Genomic DNA, 17638 nt, shown 5'->3' on the forward strand with positions numbered 1-17638 from the left:
TTTCTTTTTATAAAGAGGTCATGATTTTTAGGCCAATCTCATGATTATGTTCATAGAATCATAGGCCTGGAAGGGACCTCGAGAAGTCATCTAGTCCAGTCCCCTGCACTCATGGCAGGACTAAGTATTATCTAGACCATTCCTGACAGGTGTTTGTCTAGCCTCCTCTTAAAAATATCCTATGATAGAGATTCCACAACCTCCCTAGGCAATTTATTCCAGTGTTTAACCACCCTGACAGTTAAGAAGTTTTTCCTAAAGTCCAACCTAAACCTCCCTTGCTGCAATTTAAGCCCATTGCTTCTTGTCTTAGCCTCAGAGGTTAAGAACAACTCTTCTCCCTCCTCCTTGTAACCTTTTATGTACTTGAAAACTTATGTCCCTTCTGTCTTCTCTTCCAGACTAAACAAACCCAATTTTTTCAATCTTCCCTCATAGGTCGTGTTTTCTAGAACCTTAATCTTTTTGTTGCTCTTCTCTGGACTCTCTCCAAATTGTCCATATCCTTCCTGAAATATGGCACCCAGAACTGGACACGATACTCCAGTTGAGGCCTAACCAGCACGGAGTAGAGCGGAAGAATTACTTCTCGTGTCTTGCTTACAACACTCCTGTTAATACAGCCCAGAAAGATGTTCGCTTTTTTTTTTGCAACAGTTACACTGTTGACTCAGATTTAGCTTGTGGTCCACTATGACCCCCAGGTCCCTTTCATGTTGGTAACATCGGAGTCATTAAAACCTGGAGCAGACTAGACAATTGAGAGCTCTAAAGGGAGCACCCCGGCATCACCCCCGGGGGATGAGGCCCCTCAGAGATTTTCTAACCTCTGAACATTAGAATTTGCAAGTGAGCTTTAGACAGCAGGTAGGCTGACCAGACAGCGAGTGTCAAAATCGGGACAGGAGGTGGGGGGGTAACAGGTGCCTATGTGAGAAAAAGACCCAAAAATCAGGGCTGTCCCTATAAAATCGGGACATCTGGTCCCCGAACAGCAAGTGTCCATAAGCTCAATGTTCCACACGCCCGAAGGACCATTCTTGTGCTAGAGTCTGAGCCTTTTGCTTCCCCCTACAGGCTGGTGGACCTTCACACAAAGCAAGGAAACACTCGCAGGGTAGGCAACCTGCGGCCCGCACGCGGATGTTCAGTGACACTCACACTGCCCGGGTCCTGGCCACCGGTCCGGGGGGCTCTGCATTTTAATTTAATTTTAAAAGAAGCTTCTTAAACATTTGAAAAACCTTATTTACTTTACATACAAGAATAGTTTAGTTATATATTACACACTTATAGAAAGAGACCTTCTAATAACGTTAAAATGTAGGACTGGCACGCGAACCCTTAAATTAGAGTGAATAAATGAAGACTCGGCACACCACTTCTGAAAGGTTGCCGACCCCTGCACTAGAATTAGCAGGCGTGCCTTCCCGGGAACAGCAGAGGAGAGACAATGTCAGGCCTGGGACCTCCTCTGCGATCAGCGGTTACACCTCCTTGTGACCTCCGGGTAAACAAAAAGCAAAACAAAACATAAAAGATTTCACCGACAGTAAGCCACAACTTTTATTTATCGATAGAAATAGTACAAATGTTAAATTTCGCTGCATTTTACTCTTCTCTGAAAAACCAAAAGGTTCCTCCCTTCTGATGGCTACATCGTCAATTCCTGGAGAGACAGAGAAAGAATGGTTAGAAAGTATCCCTGGGGGCAGGTCTGCAATTCCCTGGAGATTTCACTAAGCTCTGCACTCCAGCTCCCTCCAGCATGCTGAGGCAGAAGAAACAGAGCGGCGTGAGCTTCAGACTGTTTATCTATCAAGCGGGGCCAAGCGGCCTTGGGGAAGGCTGTTCTGAGGGCAGAGAGCTGGGCGATATCCTGCTTGGATACACGCGGGGGGGCGGGGAGGACAGAGGCAGGGGGACGCCTACCCCCCAAATAATTATTTACATCACAACACAGACCCAAGCGGATTTTGTACCATAGGATCTGTTATTTCCCCCCTTCCCAATGGGTGACGTTGGTGCAGACAATGAAAACTGCCAGAATGATGCAGAACGGGCGAGTTGAGACATGGAGAGAGGAGGGGTTAAGTAGGGATATGTCCTCATGGTAACTGATCAGTGAGCTTCTCACAGGCATCAGCAGTGAAATGAGCATGCCCTGTTCTCCCCATCCAGGGAGGATTCACTCCAAACTGTAACGTCTACTCCCCAAGTTTCGGGTTTGCTCGACTGGCTGGGAACTCCACTCCGGAGGCCACTCACCATAATAGCATTTACAATATCGTTACTGTTGTTCTTCAGGGCCCGGACAGCCTTTGCGCGGGACACGTTCGCCTGGGACATGACCAGCTCGATGTCCTTCACCTCGACGCCGGTCTCGTCAACCTAAGTGAGAAAAGACCAGGACTGTCTCCCAGCTGATGGCACGGATCTCTCTGTGCCGTGCAGGTACAGACGGCCCCGACCCACTGGGGATTCCTCAATTCAACCCAAGCAGTAGGAGCACTCATGATCTGATTTCACTGCTTGCAGATTGGGGAAATGGCTGCTTCATGGAAGCAAAGGAATTACCAGGCTGGATCAGACCCAATTTGGTGTGTTTTCCTGTCTCCTGACAGTGGCCAGCACCAGCTGCTCCAAAAGGAAGGTGCAAGCAGCCTCGCAGTAGGGGATTCTGGGATGGCCAGCGCTCAGGGCAAGTTTCTTCTTTCTACCATTAGGGCAGGAAGGCGGCAGAAGGGACAGGGAATCCCCAGGTACCAAGTCTCAGTGTATTCAGCACGTGTTATAGGGGAAAATGGGCTCAGATGCCTTGCAGGTGAATGCAATGGGGAGATATCACAATGCATACAGCAGCAGGAGCCCAGTAACTGCAATAATCAGTGCTGGTGAGAAGTGCCTGCTCCAGAGTGGGGAAGGATAGTAAACGTCCGGGGCCTGCCCTCTGCCAGGCTTCCCAAAGAGAGGATGGTTTGGTATGATGGTTTGTGTGAGGTGGACATCTGTTCCACTAGAAAATGGGCTGGGAACCCACCCGCAACTTGCTTCACACAGGGGTCCTGGACACCTGCCAGAGAGAGACACTAGGGTGGGCAAGAGGCCCAACGGGTAGCATGTGCCATTAACCACACGTGCACATTAATACAGTGGGTCCTTTCATCTGAACTGCACGGGCTGTGGGCTTCTGTTTCAGACCCCAAACATGACTGGGCCCCAGAGGCAACATACCTCCTCTTCTTCGCTCTCCTCCTGTACGGTGGGAGTCTGTGTGTTTTCCTGAATGTTTGAGACGGCTTCTCCTTGCACTTTGAATTTCTCGGCAGCTGCCAGCTGCGCCTGCTGGGACAGATCTTCGATCTGGGGGTTGGGAGAAGCACAGAGCACAGTGAGATGCTGTCATTTAAAACTGAACCCAAAGAGAAGCTAGTACTTCAGAATGGAGGTTCAAGACATCCAAGGCCTTTCGAGTCAGCCACAGCCACTACAAGATGAGAAACCAGCCCGCAGAGAGGATTCAAAACCCACTCACATCCCACCAGACACACACACACAGCAGCAGGGAAACTTATCTAGCACAGTTCTGTCTGAAGCGAGATGCCACAGAACTGCAATCCCCGAGGTCTGGCTAGGCCACCGCGCTGCTGTGAACACAGATTGAAAGAGCGGTCAGGTGTTCCCCCGTCCATCATGAGCGGGCTCAGCTCACCTTTGCCTCGCCGAAGACTATGTAGGTGTCTGATGCTGGGCTTTTATACACGTCTGGCTTCGTGATGACGAAGAGGATGTTCTTGGATTTCCGGATGGTGACTCGGGTTACACCTGTGACCTGGCGAAGGCCCAGTTTGGACATTGCCTTAAAAGCAAAGGAGAAGGGAAGGAAAGAGAAATAGCTCATTGAGACAGCCTAGGCAAGGTGTAACTAGCTCATTGGCTCAGGACATTGGGATCCCGCAAAGAAACCTCTGACATTACTGCGGCCGAGAAGCCTTCAAAGCCTTGTAGACAGAGGCAGAGTGGAGAGAACCTGGAGGCAGAGTTCATTCCCAGCTCTGCCACCACCTTACTGGATGACCCGAGGTCTCCTCTCTGTTTCAATTTCTCCTGTGGAATGGGTGCACCTCCTCAGCTGGGGGTCACCAGGGCTGGCCTCTGAGGTCATTGGATGAGAAAGGCGGAGGGTCACCCAAGCGCCCCTCAGTTCTGTGCCAGCCTTGCCAGTACAGGAGGCATTGCACTATACAAGCAGCACCATACTGGGCACGACAGGGTTAAATCAAAGGGGCCCAGAGGATATAAGCCCCAATGCACATGGAGATCTTGACAGAGCCATTCCTCTTCCCAGCTGGGCTGGCTGACTCCCGAAGAGAGGGCGAGGAATTGGGCCCACTGCCATGGTCTCTTACCTTTCGTGCTTTCTTTTCACTCCGGCTCTGCTTTGCTTTGCTAACTGGTTCTTCATCTATTTCAGCGGCTGCTGCGAGCTGCAGGGACAGGCAACAAGTGGGGCCTTAGCGAATCCTGGGGAAGATGCCCAAGGAACCAGCAGCAGGGGACCAGCTGAGATGGTCTCTCTCAGCAACCGCTGCTCTGCCGTGCTGGGGAGCAGAGTTCAGGACAGAGCCAGCTCACTGTATGGGGGAGGGAGGAACAGAACTGCTCCGCATGCAGGCATGACTCTCCAATGGCCAGCATTCACAGCGGTGTGAGCTAGCTGAGACAGGATCTACAGGGCCTGGGAGGGGTTGCATCTGCGTGGATTGAAGAATGGGGATTTCCCCAGGGCCTTCCCCCTAAGCTGTGAGTACAGTGAGAGATGCATGTTCACATCCGCCTCAGGTGACTGCCTGGGCTCAATCAATTCACAGATCATGGCCCTCCACAGCGCGAAGACGAAAGGTTCTCGCTCACTTCCAGAAGCCAGGGAATCCTGCAACTCACCCCCACCGCACACGCTCAGCTGCAGGGACCGGACCCCTCACCTGTGCCTGCTGTGTGGTGGCCTGTGTAGAATCTTGTTCTTCGAGTTCTGGCACCGATTCGTCACTGTCGGATTCTGTGCCGGACCCTATGGATACAAACGTGCATTCACATTTTCCAGCGTGGGCCCCTGTGGGGAGTAGCAGGCCAGTCTGGAGGAAACAGACAGACCAAGGAAGCTGACCTGTTCTGGCAGAGCCTTTGCCACGGGGCTGTTTAGGGTCTCGTTATACCAAAGGGTTGACACTGCTCCTTCACCCCAGTTGACACCAAAATGAACTTCAATTCAATAAACTTATGCAAGACCTGGTATAGGAACAGTTCTCCCCACACCGATCCCTCTTGGGTAATAAAGGAACAGTCACATCCAAGGAGGACAACACAGACTAACAGCACCAAACGCTTTGGAAATCCAGTGCTCTGAAATGGTGGGGGGAAAACCTTGTGCGGCAGCAGACAGAAGCCTAGTAGTCAGACTGCATGACTGCCTGCTCCTTACCCTCCTGCTCTCTCTAACAACTAGACTGGAGTGGATCAGGATTTGGTATCTATGAGGCCATTGGGTTTACAGACCCTGCCTACACAGCTGCCACTGGATTTTGGATAGGAAAGGGAGGGTGAATTTGAGGACGGGAAGGGGGGGATGATGGTTGGTATTCTGCCCCGTCTAGAAGCTGAGAAACAGGAAGGAGCTTAAGGTACTCCCCTAGGCGAAGTGGGAAAGTATCTGTACCTAATCAGAGGGCTGAGCTAGGGCACTGGGCACCCCCCATCTCCTTCAAAATTAGTGGGAGTCCCAAGTACTCAGCTCTTTGCAGAATCCAGCTCCAAGCCCAAACCTCTACCTTCATCAGCAGTGAAGGGAGCGTTAGGCAGGAGCAGATGATAAACAAGTGTAAAGGCGGGTTCGACAACACCAGAAGAGCGAGTCAGCAAAGCATAACTCGCATCACCAGGGACCCAGCTGGGGCGGGGAGGAAGACAAAATCTGACACTCTGTCAATGCCTCTTCAGTCTGTTTAAATGACAGCAAAATGGGGGATTGTAGGAGCTCAGGCCTAGAGCAGGTAAAGTGGCTACGAGTTTCCTTGAGCTTGCAGGGTTGCTGTGTGTCTGCACAAAGCCAGGCCCACCCATGGCTCTATTAAAGGGGGGGTAAGACAACAATTAAACCAAGAGCCCTTAGCAGGAACCAGCATCTCCGGATGCTGAAATGCGTATCTGTGCCACTACCAAGAAGCTGTCAGGGATCTGGTAAGACTCAGAGGACCGCGGGAGTTCATGCAAGTCTCTGCTGCAGTGGGTGTAGTTAGCTTGCAAGCCCTGACGTGTTGGAGAATGAAACGTGCCTGAGAGCACAGAAGTGAAGAAGCAGAATCTGTCTGTGCCACACTCAACCCCCAGAGCAGACTGGGAGGGGCGAGTTACAACCCTCCTCTCCATGCTAACAGCCAGTTCAGAAATGAAGACCAGCTAGGGCACAACCCCAGCCCAATCTGTGATTTCCATGTGGCCCAGTCTTACTGGGAGTGGATACAAGGCTCGGTAACTAGACAGACCCATCAACCACTCACACCCTGACCCTCAGGCCCCTGCACTAAATGCTGTGTGCAGCTTGGTTAGGGTGTGCATAGGGCAGGCCACCACACCAATGACACATACAGCAATGCTCCCGTGGCCCAGAAGTGGGCGCAGATAGGTCAACTGACCAGCACACATGATAAGAACTAACACAGGCCACGGAGACACATTTTAACATCAAACTTGTTTCCAGGGAAGTAAACGGATAACCACAGGTGACCCAGCCAGGACGCTAAATCCAAGCAGGACTGTGAGCATCTGCCCAATACAGGCAGATTGAAAGTGACCACGATTAACCCTGGGACCTCTGGTGATCTTTGAGCTAACCTAGATCTCCACAAGGTTGCTGAGAAACAGAGAATTCAGAGAAGAATGGATTAAATACACAGCAGACGTTGGTGAAACATCCAAGTGGGAGGCTACGCAGTTCTGGTGACGCTGGTCCAGACGCAACAGAGTTCAAACCATCCCCCCCGCAAGCCAGCCCCATGCGTGTCCGAGACCCCTCCATTAGTGACGTGAACTGCGCTAGAACAAACTACAGAAGCTGGTGTCCAACACAAGAGCAGACAGCGGGCGGTGACCTGCCTGATACTGGGACGCCACGTACAAAAGGCTTTACCCCAGCCAGGATCCTGGTCAGCGCTCACCAGGCCGCTCATGGCTCAGCACGGGGTTATTTTGGCCTCACTACATAGCATGGCACATCGCTTCTAAATGCTACGTTTCTAGGCTAACAAACCAAGCAGGCGAAGTGTGTGTGGGGGAGGAGGGGAATCGAGGCCCGACAGTCTCTACGAGGTTAGTACTCGGTGGACAGCCGCTGACACTCCATGCACACAGCAAACCGAGGCCGCAAATACCCTTGTCATTCTTCAGCACGGGTTGCTTGGCTGGAGGAAGAGGAGCTGGGGCCTCAGCAGGGGCCACAGCGGGTCTGGGAGAGGAGAGATCCACCAGGATCGGCTGCAAAGGCAGTTCCCCGGCAGGCCCCTCAGGAGGGATGAGAGGCGGCAGCTCGTCGTCATCGATGGTAGCAGCACAGACAGGGGTGGGGGGTCTAGCTGGTGCTTCGGGCGCAGGACCAGGTGAGGAGGAAGGCAGGGATGGTTTAGGAAGCCCGGGGCGGAGGGTTAGCTCTTCAGCAGGGGAAGTAGGCAGAGGTGCAGGGGCTTGGCTACTCGCTGGAGTAAGGGGAGTGGCAGGGAGGTCAGTGGAAGCAGCTGGCGAGGAAGTTGGTTTCTGGGGAGCAAGGAGGAGCTCAGGGGAGGAGGCGGGGGCAGAGCCAGCAGCCTCAGTTACTGCCTTTGGGACAGGGGGAGAGCCAGGGGTCACCAGAAGTGGGGAAGTGGGAGAGGCTGGGGCCACATGGGGAGAAACAGGGGTCCCAGGAGAAACTGCAGCCTCAGTGGGGGTGACAGGAGCTGGTGGAGATGCAGGAGCCTCCAGAGCTGGTGTCACACTGGGAGAAACAGGAGCCACCAAGGGATGGAGAGGGGCTGGGGAAGGAGCCATAGGGGAAGGGAGAGGGATTGGGGGAGAGGCTGGGGTCACAAGGGGAATGGAGGGGGCTGGAGCAGGAGCTGTAGGAGAGGCTGTGGTCTTTGGGGAAGGGAGAGGGGATGGGGCAGAGGCAGGGATCACAGGGGGAGTGGAGGGGGCAGGACCCACAGGGGAGGCTGGGGCCTTTGATGGAGGAGCAAGGGTTTTGATGGAAGTGGAGGGGGTTGGGGCTGAGGCAGGAGGAGCAGCAGAAGCTGAGGCCACAGCAGAAGGGAGAGGGGCTGGGAGAGAGGGAGGGGTCTCAGAGGGCATGGAGAGGGCTGGGGCAGAAGCAGGACCCACAGGAGAGGCTGGGGGCTTTGGTAGAGAAGCAGGGGTCTTTGGGGGAGTGGAGGGGGTTGGGGCAGGAGGTGAGGATGGGGCCTGTGTGGGGGAGAGAGGGGTTGGGGGAGAGGCAGGGGTCTTGGGGAGAGTGGAGGAGCTTGGGGCAGGAGGTGAGGCTGGGGTCTTTGGGGGAGGGAGAGGGGTTGGGGGAGAGGCAGGGGTCTCCGAGGGAGTGGAGGGGGCTGGGGCAGGAGCTGTAGGAGAGGCTGGGGTCTTTAGGGGAGGGAGAGGGGCTGGGGGAGAGGCAGGGGTCTCGTGAGGCGTGGAGGGTGCTGGGACAGGAGCCACAGGAAAAGCTGGGCAAGAGGTTGGTGCCAGAGGGGCAGCACCAGGGACCACCAGAGAAGCTGAGGTCCCAAGGGATGTGAGGGGGGCTGGGGGAGCAGCAATGACTACAGGAGGAACAAGAGGGGCGGGGGAAGTAGGTTGGGCCACAGGGGTAGCAACAGCCAGAGCTGATGTCACAGGGGGAGAAACAGGAGCCAGAAGGGTGAGGGGGGCGGGGGCAGCAGCCACAGGGGGGGTGGCTGAGATTGCGGGAGGAGCAAGAGGGCCTGGCGCCGCAGGGGCCACAGGAGGAACGAGGGGGGTCAGGGGAGAAACAGGAGCTGTCAAAACTGGGCATCTAGGAGAGGTTGGTGCCGCCAGGGGGGCAAGAGGGGTGGTGAGAGAGGCATGGGGACACCTTGGGGTAACAGAAGGAGATGCCAGTGCTGGGCCCCCAGGGGACGCTGGAGTAACTGGGGAAGCAGCAGCAGCAGGCCTGGGAGAGCCTGGAGTGGCAGAATCGGCTGGGGTCCCAAGAGCTGGGGCTGTAGGGGGAATAGGGGGAGGTGGGCTGAGCACTGGGATGCCAACAGCTGCAGCTGGGAGCTTTAAGGGAGCGGAGAAGGTAGGAGGCATCAGAGCTGGGACCACAGGTGGGGAGGCAGGGGCTGCAGGGGGAGCTAGTGCTGGGGAAGCAGGAGAGGTTGGGGAGGGGGGCTGCTCTCGTGACACAGCCGGGCCCGTGGGGGCACTTGGAGAGGAGGGCAGGGCAGGGTTAGCAGCAGGAGCTGGAGCTAGTGCCGGGGAAGGAGCAGCATGAAGAGACGGAGAGAGAGAAACAAAGTGAACCAATGAGAAAAGAAAACCAAGGGGGCCAGGGGAGAAAGGTGAGTAATCCAGTGCGACCCCGCGTGGGCTACAGTCCAGCTACCCGGGCAGACGGGCGGCCCCACACCCTCGCCAGGACACTGCCAGGCGATGGCACTTTAACACCCTGTCCCTTGCGGCTCTCAGAAAGCTCTCCACGCACGACAGACGCTCCCGCCTCCCGCCCTCCAGAGGGAGACAGATCAGTGTATTTTAACACACAAAATATCCCACCCCTAAAGGGAAGTCCCCCGGCTAACCCTGCCTGCACAGCTCCATGCCCCCATCCCCACGGGCACACATACAACCCCCCTAACCCAGAACGCTTGCTGCCCACCCGCAGCGTCCATGTGTCAGTAGCACATTGGGGAAGAACCCTGCTCCAGCTCGTTTTCCGCCCATAACTTCACTAAAATGATCCTGGGGTCCAGAAAGCTGTGGAAATACAGCAGCTTTATTTCAGCACAAAGACCCAGGCAATCATTCTGGCCCGTTGGCCTTGAACCCAGGACCCTGTGCGGGTTTCTAGACACCAGGTACAAGTGCCTGACAAGCCAGACGGAGCGGTCGGTGTCTGGTTGGTTCGGTGTTTGCCTGGCTCTGGAAATCCCCCTGGCTTTGGTGGAGGATGCTGTCCCAGCAGACTGGTACACGCATTCAGTTTTTCTCCCAAAGGGATTCTGGGAGCATAGGGGAAGTAACACACCCCTGTGCTTCACAGAGTCCAATTCAAAGCTTGGCTCCCTCAGCTACTATGGAGGAGTGGTCTGCAGAGGCGGCAGGCCCCAGCATGCAGGGTTCCACCTGCATCCAAACAGGGCAGGATCACATGCCGGGCTTCGCGGTCTCTGAGGGCTGCACCTCCATATTAAACAGGAGTCTGGCTGCAAATGGCTCTTTTTCAGGCAGGTTAGGTTAGGCCCTCAGGCTCCTGGCAAGCGGCTGACGCAGCCTGAGCTGGGCAGAGTGTGAGCACGCCATGCTCAGGGCCAGACAGCACTGTTTGTCGCCTAGCATTTGGGATGCCCGAGAACAGGAAGGAAACATCACAAGTTGCTGTACAGCTCCTGAACGTTGCGGTTTCATTGTCCCAACACACCAGGCTCTCGCACGGATCCTTTATCCCAGGAAAGCAGCCCTCAGATCCTAGGAGCAAACACTCCCTCCTCCTCTAGCCTAATCCATCCCCAGTGCTTTACAAACATGCAGTTAAAAGCCTTGTGTGCTCCTGGAATGCAGGTTTTCTTTTATACATAAGTAAACTGAGGCACACGGCGGTGACATGGGAGAAGAACCCAGGAGTCCTAGCTCCTAGGCTCCTGCTCTCGCACTGCACGTTTTGCTAAACGTTTTTGTTAATGGGACTACCCAGCACAGCAAACATTGTTAATGAGACGCACGGGGGGCACATGAGTTCAGAATACCTGACGCTTGAACAGGAGCATCGGCAGGAGGGGCAGGGACAGCAGGAGCTAAACAAGCAAGAGTGAAAGGTTATTACCGACAAGTCCTTCCAATCAGGAACTGCTGCAAGCAAGAAGGTTCTGCTCCATTTCCAAGACAAACCAGGTCTCGCAAGAATGGTGCCGCTCACCTTTCACCTCTGGATACCACAGTTCAAACCCAGGCTGGGCTGCAATCCAAGCGAGCTAGCATGGGGAAGATGAATCCAGGACAGCGCTGTCCTGATGATTCTGCTGGTCAGGAGCTAGGTGCATTGGACCAGCGGCACACCAAAAATAAGCAGCGCCTGCCCATATGATATATAACGCTAGCGAGGGGCATCAGCCCTTTACTTTCTTGAGCGCTAGATGCACCCCAAACCCCTGAGGGAGAGAGCCCAGCGAGGTCTCTGGAAGAGGGTGGCAGGACAAGCCCGGTGAGACTGAACTAGGGAGGAACCTGTGCAGTCTGTATCAAAGGGATCCAGGGGAAGAGGCCGCACTTGGCAGCGTAGGGGAATGAGCTGGTTCTCATGAGCAGCAATCTGCTTAGCCAAAAGCTGCAGGCATGTTGTTTTGCACAGCAGGCAGAGGGGTCAGGCAAGGAGAGCTGACCTGCTCCAGTTGCTATTCCACCATCAGGTACAGATCCACTGGAGACACTGGGTGTGACTCAAGCAGCCTGGGGCAGCTTGCAACCCCAGAACACCACTAGTTGGACGGGGAACAGCAGAGCTGCTTGGGCTGTTACACCAGCTAACCCAGCATCGGCTTCCATGGGGAGGGGCTAGAGGCTGGGAATGAGGGGGTATTCATGATGAGCAGGAGGGTGGGGAAGAAGTGATCTGTTCCCAGCAGGCCAGAGGCGTGGTCTGCAGGTGTCTGGGATGCAGATGGCTTCTCCACTTTGTTCTCCTGAACAGCTTTAGAATAGAAGGGAAATGCCTTTTGTGAGTCTGACGCCTTGCCTTGCTCCCACACCGGAGGGCCAGGTCTTCTCTCAGCAGGGCAGTGCTGACTAATGCAGAATGCAAGGCTTGGCTGCAGCAGGCAGGTAACCCCAGCGCTGCACTGAGCAAGCGGCTAAGGCTTTCACCTACCCTCCTGCTCCGGGGGGAGGGAGCTGCACCCCTGATCCAGGTATGAATGACTGACTCATTTATGTATCAGCCACTGATTTAGGGAGTCTGCACAAAAGCCACTTTGCATAGGTCACTTGACTGCTGACTCAGTGGCAGACACCAGTTGCTCATGTATTGTTCTGGCTCAGCCTTTCCCAAATCAGGTTTAGTGCCAGTCAGAGACTAGAACCTGTCACCTCTCAGCTGCTGAGAGCCAGATAGCTAGGCCCAGGCCTGCACTCAGTGAGCAGGAATTGGTTTCAAGTGTTAGTGAAATGTACGACAATAAAACATGGCAGATCCCAGAGTGGAGTCTAAAATTGGGAGTCCTGTAGCAAGGGGGAAGAAAGGCCCAGCACATGCCCCCCAGAAGTTACCAGTTTCCAAGTAGGGAAACTTGATCAGTTTCTTAAAGGGGAACTACCAAGTCTAACAAAGGGGAGCTAATCTCGGAAAGGTGCTGAGCCGAGCATGAACCAGGCAGCAGGGGGCATTCACCATAACTTTCCCTTTGAAAAATTCTTTCCAGTCTCCATGAGGCCTCATTGATCCTTCCATATTCACTCAAGATGCCTCAGACAGTATCACTCTGGGACATCACTGAAACAAGACTGCCATGCAACTGCCAGCTCTAATGCCCCGCAATGTGCTCCAGGGGCATCTCCTGCCAACCCAGGAAAGCAATGGATTTCATGGAGGCCGCAGACAATTGATGAAGGCTCCTAGTAACTGGGCTGTGGGGGGTGGGAAACGAAGCCCCATATTGCTGGACCTCAGGAGTCCAGCACTGCATTACGCTCTTTCCACAGGCCAATCTAACTCCAGCAGAGATACACTTAGGTGACAAGAGGTGCAATGAAACCATCTCAGAGATTAAATCTCACACACACGTAATCATACACGTTATCAGAGCCCTCTAACCGATAGCTCCTTTCGAGCCCCACCAGGCTTCAGAAGATTCTGCTCAACGTGGAGCTGGTATTTCTAATGCCCTAGATGAGTCAGAGCCAGATTTTATTTTACAGACAGGGTAACTCTTCGTGCCCCCTCCCCCACCTCCTGTAGTAACTTGAGACCTACCTGAAGGCTCCAGAGCAGCCTCAGCCTGGGAACCCTGGCCTGCCACCTCAGGACTCTTGGTGGCAACTGCTCTGGTCTGCTCAGCTGCCAGTGTCACTCCTGCGAGAGCCCAGCTTGCTTCCCCGGGGGCCGGGGGAGGAGTTACTGCAATAGCATCAGCTGTTGAGTACACACCACATACTACCAAGACCCACCAACTTTTATATGCTCCATGGTGTGGTAAGACAACCAAGAGATGAGAAGAATCAACAGTGGGGAAAATGTGTGAGTTATCCTCGGCGACCCAGCGAAAAACCATGCCCTGGGATGCTGCAGCTCTGTATGCGCCCACGGGCACAAATGGTGCCTGGGAAGTTACCCAGCCATAGGAATTGCATCTACCCCTCAATAAGGCATTTAAAGAAAATGACAGCATGACCATACTGCTAGTCAAATTGAGCTACCTACTTGACTCACGAACGACAAGCACAATTTAATGGAGAACTGGACTTTAGCCCCCCTGCGGGTTACTTCCCCTCACAAAACCTTTTCCCCAGCAGCGTTTGATCATTCAAATGGTCCCAATTTTTCTTCTTGTCCCCAAGTCAAACTCACACAGCCCTTGGACAGAATTCACCGCATTTACCAGTCATGCACTGTGTGGCTCCCCCATGCCTCAGGCCCAGTCCCACAGTCATGCAGTGTGCCCCGACCCTCTAGGCAGAAATGTAGCAAACAAGGCCATACTATTTGATAACTGGATCACAGCACCAGGAAACCTTCAAGAGAGACAATTGAGAAGCACAACATACAGTGGGTTGGAAAATCATTACTAAATTCATACACACTGGAAAACGCAAGCAGGATTCTGTTGCTTTTTTTTTTTTAAAGCTGCACCGACTCTCATTTCAACTCCTCCCTCCCTCCAAAGAGTAGTCAGACGTTCTTACAGCACATTCATCAGTGCTGCATCACAATGCGCGGTGAATGCCAAACCCTGCTGTAACTTTCTGGCTGAAGCATCAGGTTGCTCCCTGTGTCCACTTTTAGCCATTCCATTGGAGAGAATCTGTTATCTAGTCAGTTTCAAGGAGTTAAAAGGAATCTTGGTTCCTACACCTGCTCTAACACCCTGTGAATCTTTGCGGATTTACAGCCATGTTTTCCTATGGCTTTAAAAGGTTTCTCTCTCCCTTGCTGTTTTGGGAGAGACCCAGACATGCAATATGGGAAATTTATTTGAGCATAAGCTTTCGTGAGCTAAGGCTCACTTCATCAGATGCACACAGGAGAAAGAGTGAAATTGACTATACACCAAGTGCCCGCACAGACACAAAGAAAACAAGCTGAACAAAATTAATTTTTCTAATCTGTTTCACTAATAAGGACGTCCAGTGTTACTTGTAACAACAGTAGGTTACAAATGTGTGACACAAGCTGATGACATCCCCTGATGGAGGGAATCAGCATTTTACTGAATGTACCAAGTATGCTTTTGCAATTCCACTGTAGGCCGTGTAACACAGAGCTGGCTGCACTGGGACTGCTTTGTCAGACTCTGAATGTTACCATATATTTAATAACCAATATCACTGCGGGCATCAAGCGCCTTTCGAGCTGGTTGACTGAGAAACACCCACACAATCATGTGGCGATGCTGTGGGACAAACAGTTCTGCCCTGTACACCAGCAGGCAGCCAAACAATGCATGGTTAAGAGAAAAGGCACCAAGACCAATGAAACCAACATCCAGCATTTCACCTGGGTTAGAGCAGCTGAGACCCACATACTTGTGTTTCACCTAGTAACCACAGCAAATCAGAACACTAGTTAAATGAAAACAGGTTGGTATTTTACAGTTAGTATTTCTGCACATCACACACTGCCAAAGCCTTGGTTGTACAGCTGGGCAGCAGTAATGACTGACCCCTTACTGCCCTTCAAGCATGCTACCACCATTTCCATTCAAAGAGCCCTCTTAACTCATCCATCTGAGCAAGTGAAACACAGTCAAGTTACCAGCGCTCAACCTTCCCTTCCTTCTTCAAGGCTTTTAACTAGACTTCCAAAAGCCACCAAAGGTCAAAATATTCTTGTTCTCCCTCCCCACAAACTGGCTTCACCTGTCCTTGAAGTTTAGGCTGGATGAGTTTCGGGATCCTTTCAGAAGGTGTATAATAAAGCAAAGCAACACTAACCTGTCTCAGCCTGAGGCTGAGGCAGTTCCTGCTCTGTGGCTGGGACGGTTTCTGTCGCTTCACCAGGCATTTCTGAGAGCAAGAAAGAAAAACAGATGCCACAATTAATGAAGGATTCAGTTCTTTGGGATTTGAGGAGCTAAGAGAAAAAGTCCCATGACATTCACAGTTAATGTCTCTCCCACAATCAGGAAAGCCAAACAGATGCACTTTTGGGTGGCTACAAATAAGGAAGTTTCATAACACTTTTGAAACAAGCAAGAGAGAAGCTGTAATTTTATTTCACCATGAAATTGCAACTAAGTGGTTGTTCCCATTACCAAACCCTTGTATCACAGCATTTCCCATTTCCAGCAAGTAAGTAAACTCGTTATGCATGTCCTCAGAGGCAACAGGTCTGCAATGGTGATCACAGTGACCAAGAATGTAAAGAGATTAAAAATGGAACTGCATATTCATATGGACATCATGAATATCTAGTGTTACAGTTAATGCAAATGATATGAACTCTTGTGTTTCAGAACAAAACCAAATCTATTAGAGATCTGAATGCCACCTCTGTGTGTGTGCGTGTGTGAGAGATGGGGGTGGGGTGGGGGGGGGGTTGTGTGTCAAATAATCCCTCATCTGCCTGCTGTGGGGTTCTTACACCTTCCTCTGAAGTTTCTGGTACCAGCCCCCATCAGAGACAGGAGATTGGGCTAGACAGACTTTGGGTCTGAAATGCACTGGCAACCGCTATATTCCTATGAAACTCAGCGGCTTCGCTAATAATTCTTGGCCCATATACACATTCTTTGACCCGGCCAACAGCTCTTTACTGACTTCAGTCAGCTCTCACAACTCATCATGAGTTCAAAAGAGGGGTGTCCTCCTCTACTTGAGAGAAAAAATTAAGGGGCAGAAAATTGAAGTGACTTGTCAGAGGCCACATGGCCAGCTGGTGGCAATCAAGGATCAAATTCTTCCTGTCCCATGAACAAAGTACAGGGACCTAGGAGGACCCAGAAGTTTTGGCCAAGGGCACTGGGACAATCCTGTATTGTGAGACGCGCCCCCTGCGACCTTTAGTGCCAGCACCTCTGGTTGCGAGGTCTCCTCAGAAGACCCCACACATTCAGTACAGCGCTTGGGACTGGGTTTATCTACCTGGGCAGGATGAAGGGCTGAGTCAGACCTGGGATGTGAAGTTGTGGGGGCTCCACACAGTCTTGGGGTTTCAAACTTGAGGCTCAGACGCCCGCCCGCCCCCCGAAAGCCCAGGACGTGTGCAAGAGCTGGCTCCACTCCTCACACAGTCCCAAAGTTAGTCTGACAGGAGGGAACTCCTGACCCGCCCCAAAAGAGGCTGGGAGTGGGGGAGACATGGACACCCCCCCATTCGCAAAGGGAAATGACTCTCCCTCCTCCCCCCCACTCAGAAAATCCTCCCCCTCCTCAATTTCTCCTAACCAGGCGACCTTCTACCCCCCACACCCAGTTGGGGGGAAACACCCCGCTACCCACCAGGGAGGGGCTTCCACTGCCCCCCCCCGGACCTCCTCCCCCCCCTCCCCGGGGCAGGGAGGCCCCGCACCAGGGCGGTAGCTGGGACCCAGGCTCCTCCGAAGCGGGGCCCGGGCCGGGCCCCCCCAGCTCCTGCCCGCACAGGCCGGTGCCCCCCCTCGCGGCCCCCCACCCCCAGCACCCCCGGCCGGGCCCGCTGCCGGGCGGATGGCGGCGGATAGACGCGGCGGGACTCACTGTGCGGGGAGCCGGCTTCAAGATGGCGGCGGAAAGAGAGAGACTGGGGCGGAGAGGGCGGTGCTTCCGGGAGAGCGAGCGAGGGCTTCCGGGGCAAGGGTCACTCACCTCCCTCTTCCCAGGACCTCTTCCCCCTCCCCCTGGGACAGGGAGCTCCCCCGGGGGCTGTTCTGTGCGCCTCCCTCCTCTTCCCCAGAGCCGCGCCCCACCCCCTCAGGGGCTGTGCCGTGCTCCTCCCTCCTCTTTCCCAGAGCCCCCCCCAGTGAGGGGCTGTTCCCTGCCCCCCCACCAGGGCTAGGGGACCCCCCCACACTCAGGGCTGTTCCCTGCCCCCCCACCAGGGCTAGGGGACCCCCCCAAGCTAGGGGACCCCCCCACACTTAGTCCCAGGGGCTGCTCCCTGCTTTAAAGGACCCCCCCATTCCCTCTACCCAGGGGCTATTCCATGTTCCTCCACCCTCTCTACCAGGACCTGCACCCCCCAGCTGGG

The 17638-nt window shown here is 53.7% G+C and overlaps 1 protein-coding gene across 6 annotated transcripts; it reads right to left on the reverse strand.

Moving 5' to 3' along the window:
- Nucleotides 1-1541: 1541 nt before the first annotated feature.
- Nucleotides 1542-17303, reverse strand: NACA (nascent polypeptide associated complex subunit alpha). Of its 6 annotated transcripts, XM_043532609.1 has the most exons (11): nt 17149-17291; nt 15406-15477; nt 13229-13372; nt 11010-11057; nt 7428-9512; nt 4986-5071; nt 4410-4487; nt 3713-3859; nt 3235-3363; nt 2269-2391; nt 1542-1669 (listed from the first exon to the last, which is right to left on the reverse strand). In XM_043532609.1, the coding sequence occupies exons 2-11, from the start codon at nt 15473-15475 to the stop codon at nt 1655-1657; spliced, it is 2925 nt and encodes a 974-aa protein (XP_043388544.1). In that variant the 5' UTR covers nt 15476-15477; nt 17149-17291; the 3' UTR covers nt 1542-1654. The 6 variants fall into 6 exon arrangements, with proteins under 6 accessions (XP_043388544.1, XP_043388545.1, XP_037739641.1 ...); XM_043532610.1 differs by lacking the exon at nt 13229-13372; XM_037883713.2 differs by lacking the exon at nt 7428-9512 and having other exon boundaries at nt 17149-17259.
- Nucleotides 17304-17638: the final 335 nt, after the last annotated feature.

The sequence above is a fragment of the Chelonia mydas genome, chromosome 20 (assembly GCF_015237465.2).
Source record: "Chelonia mydas isolate rCheMyd1 chromosome 20, rCheMyd1.pri.v2, whole genome shotgun sequence".
NCBI classification, from domain to species: Eukaryota; Metazoa; Chordata; order Testudines; family Cheloniidae; genus Chelonia; species Chelonia mydas.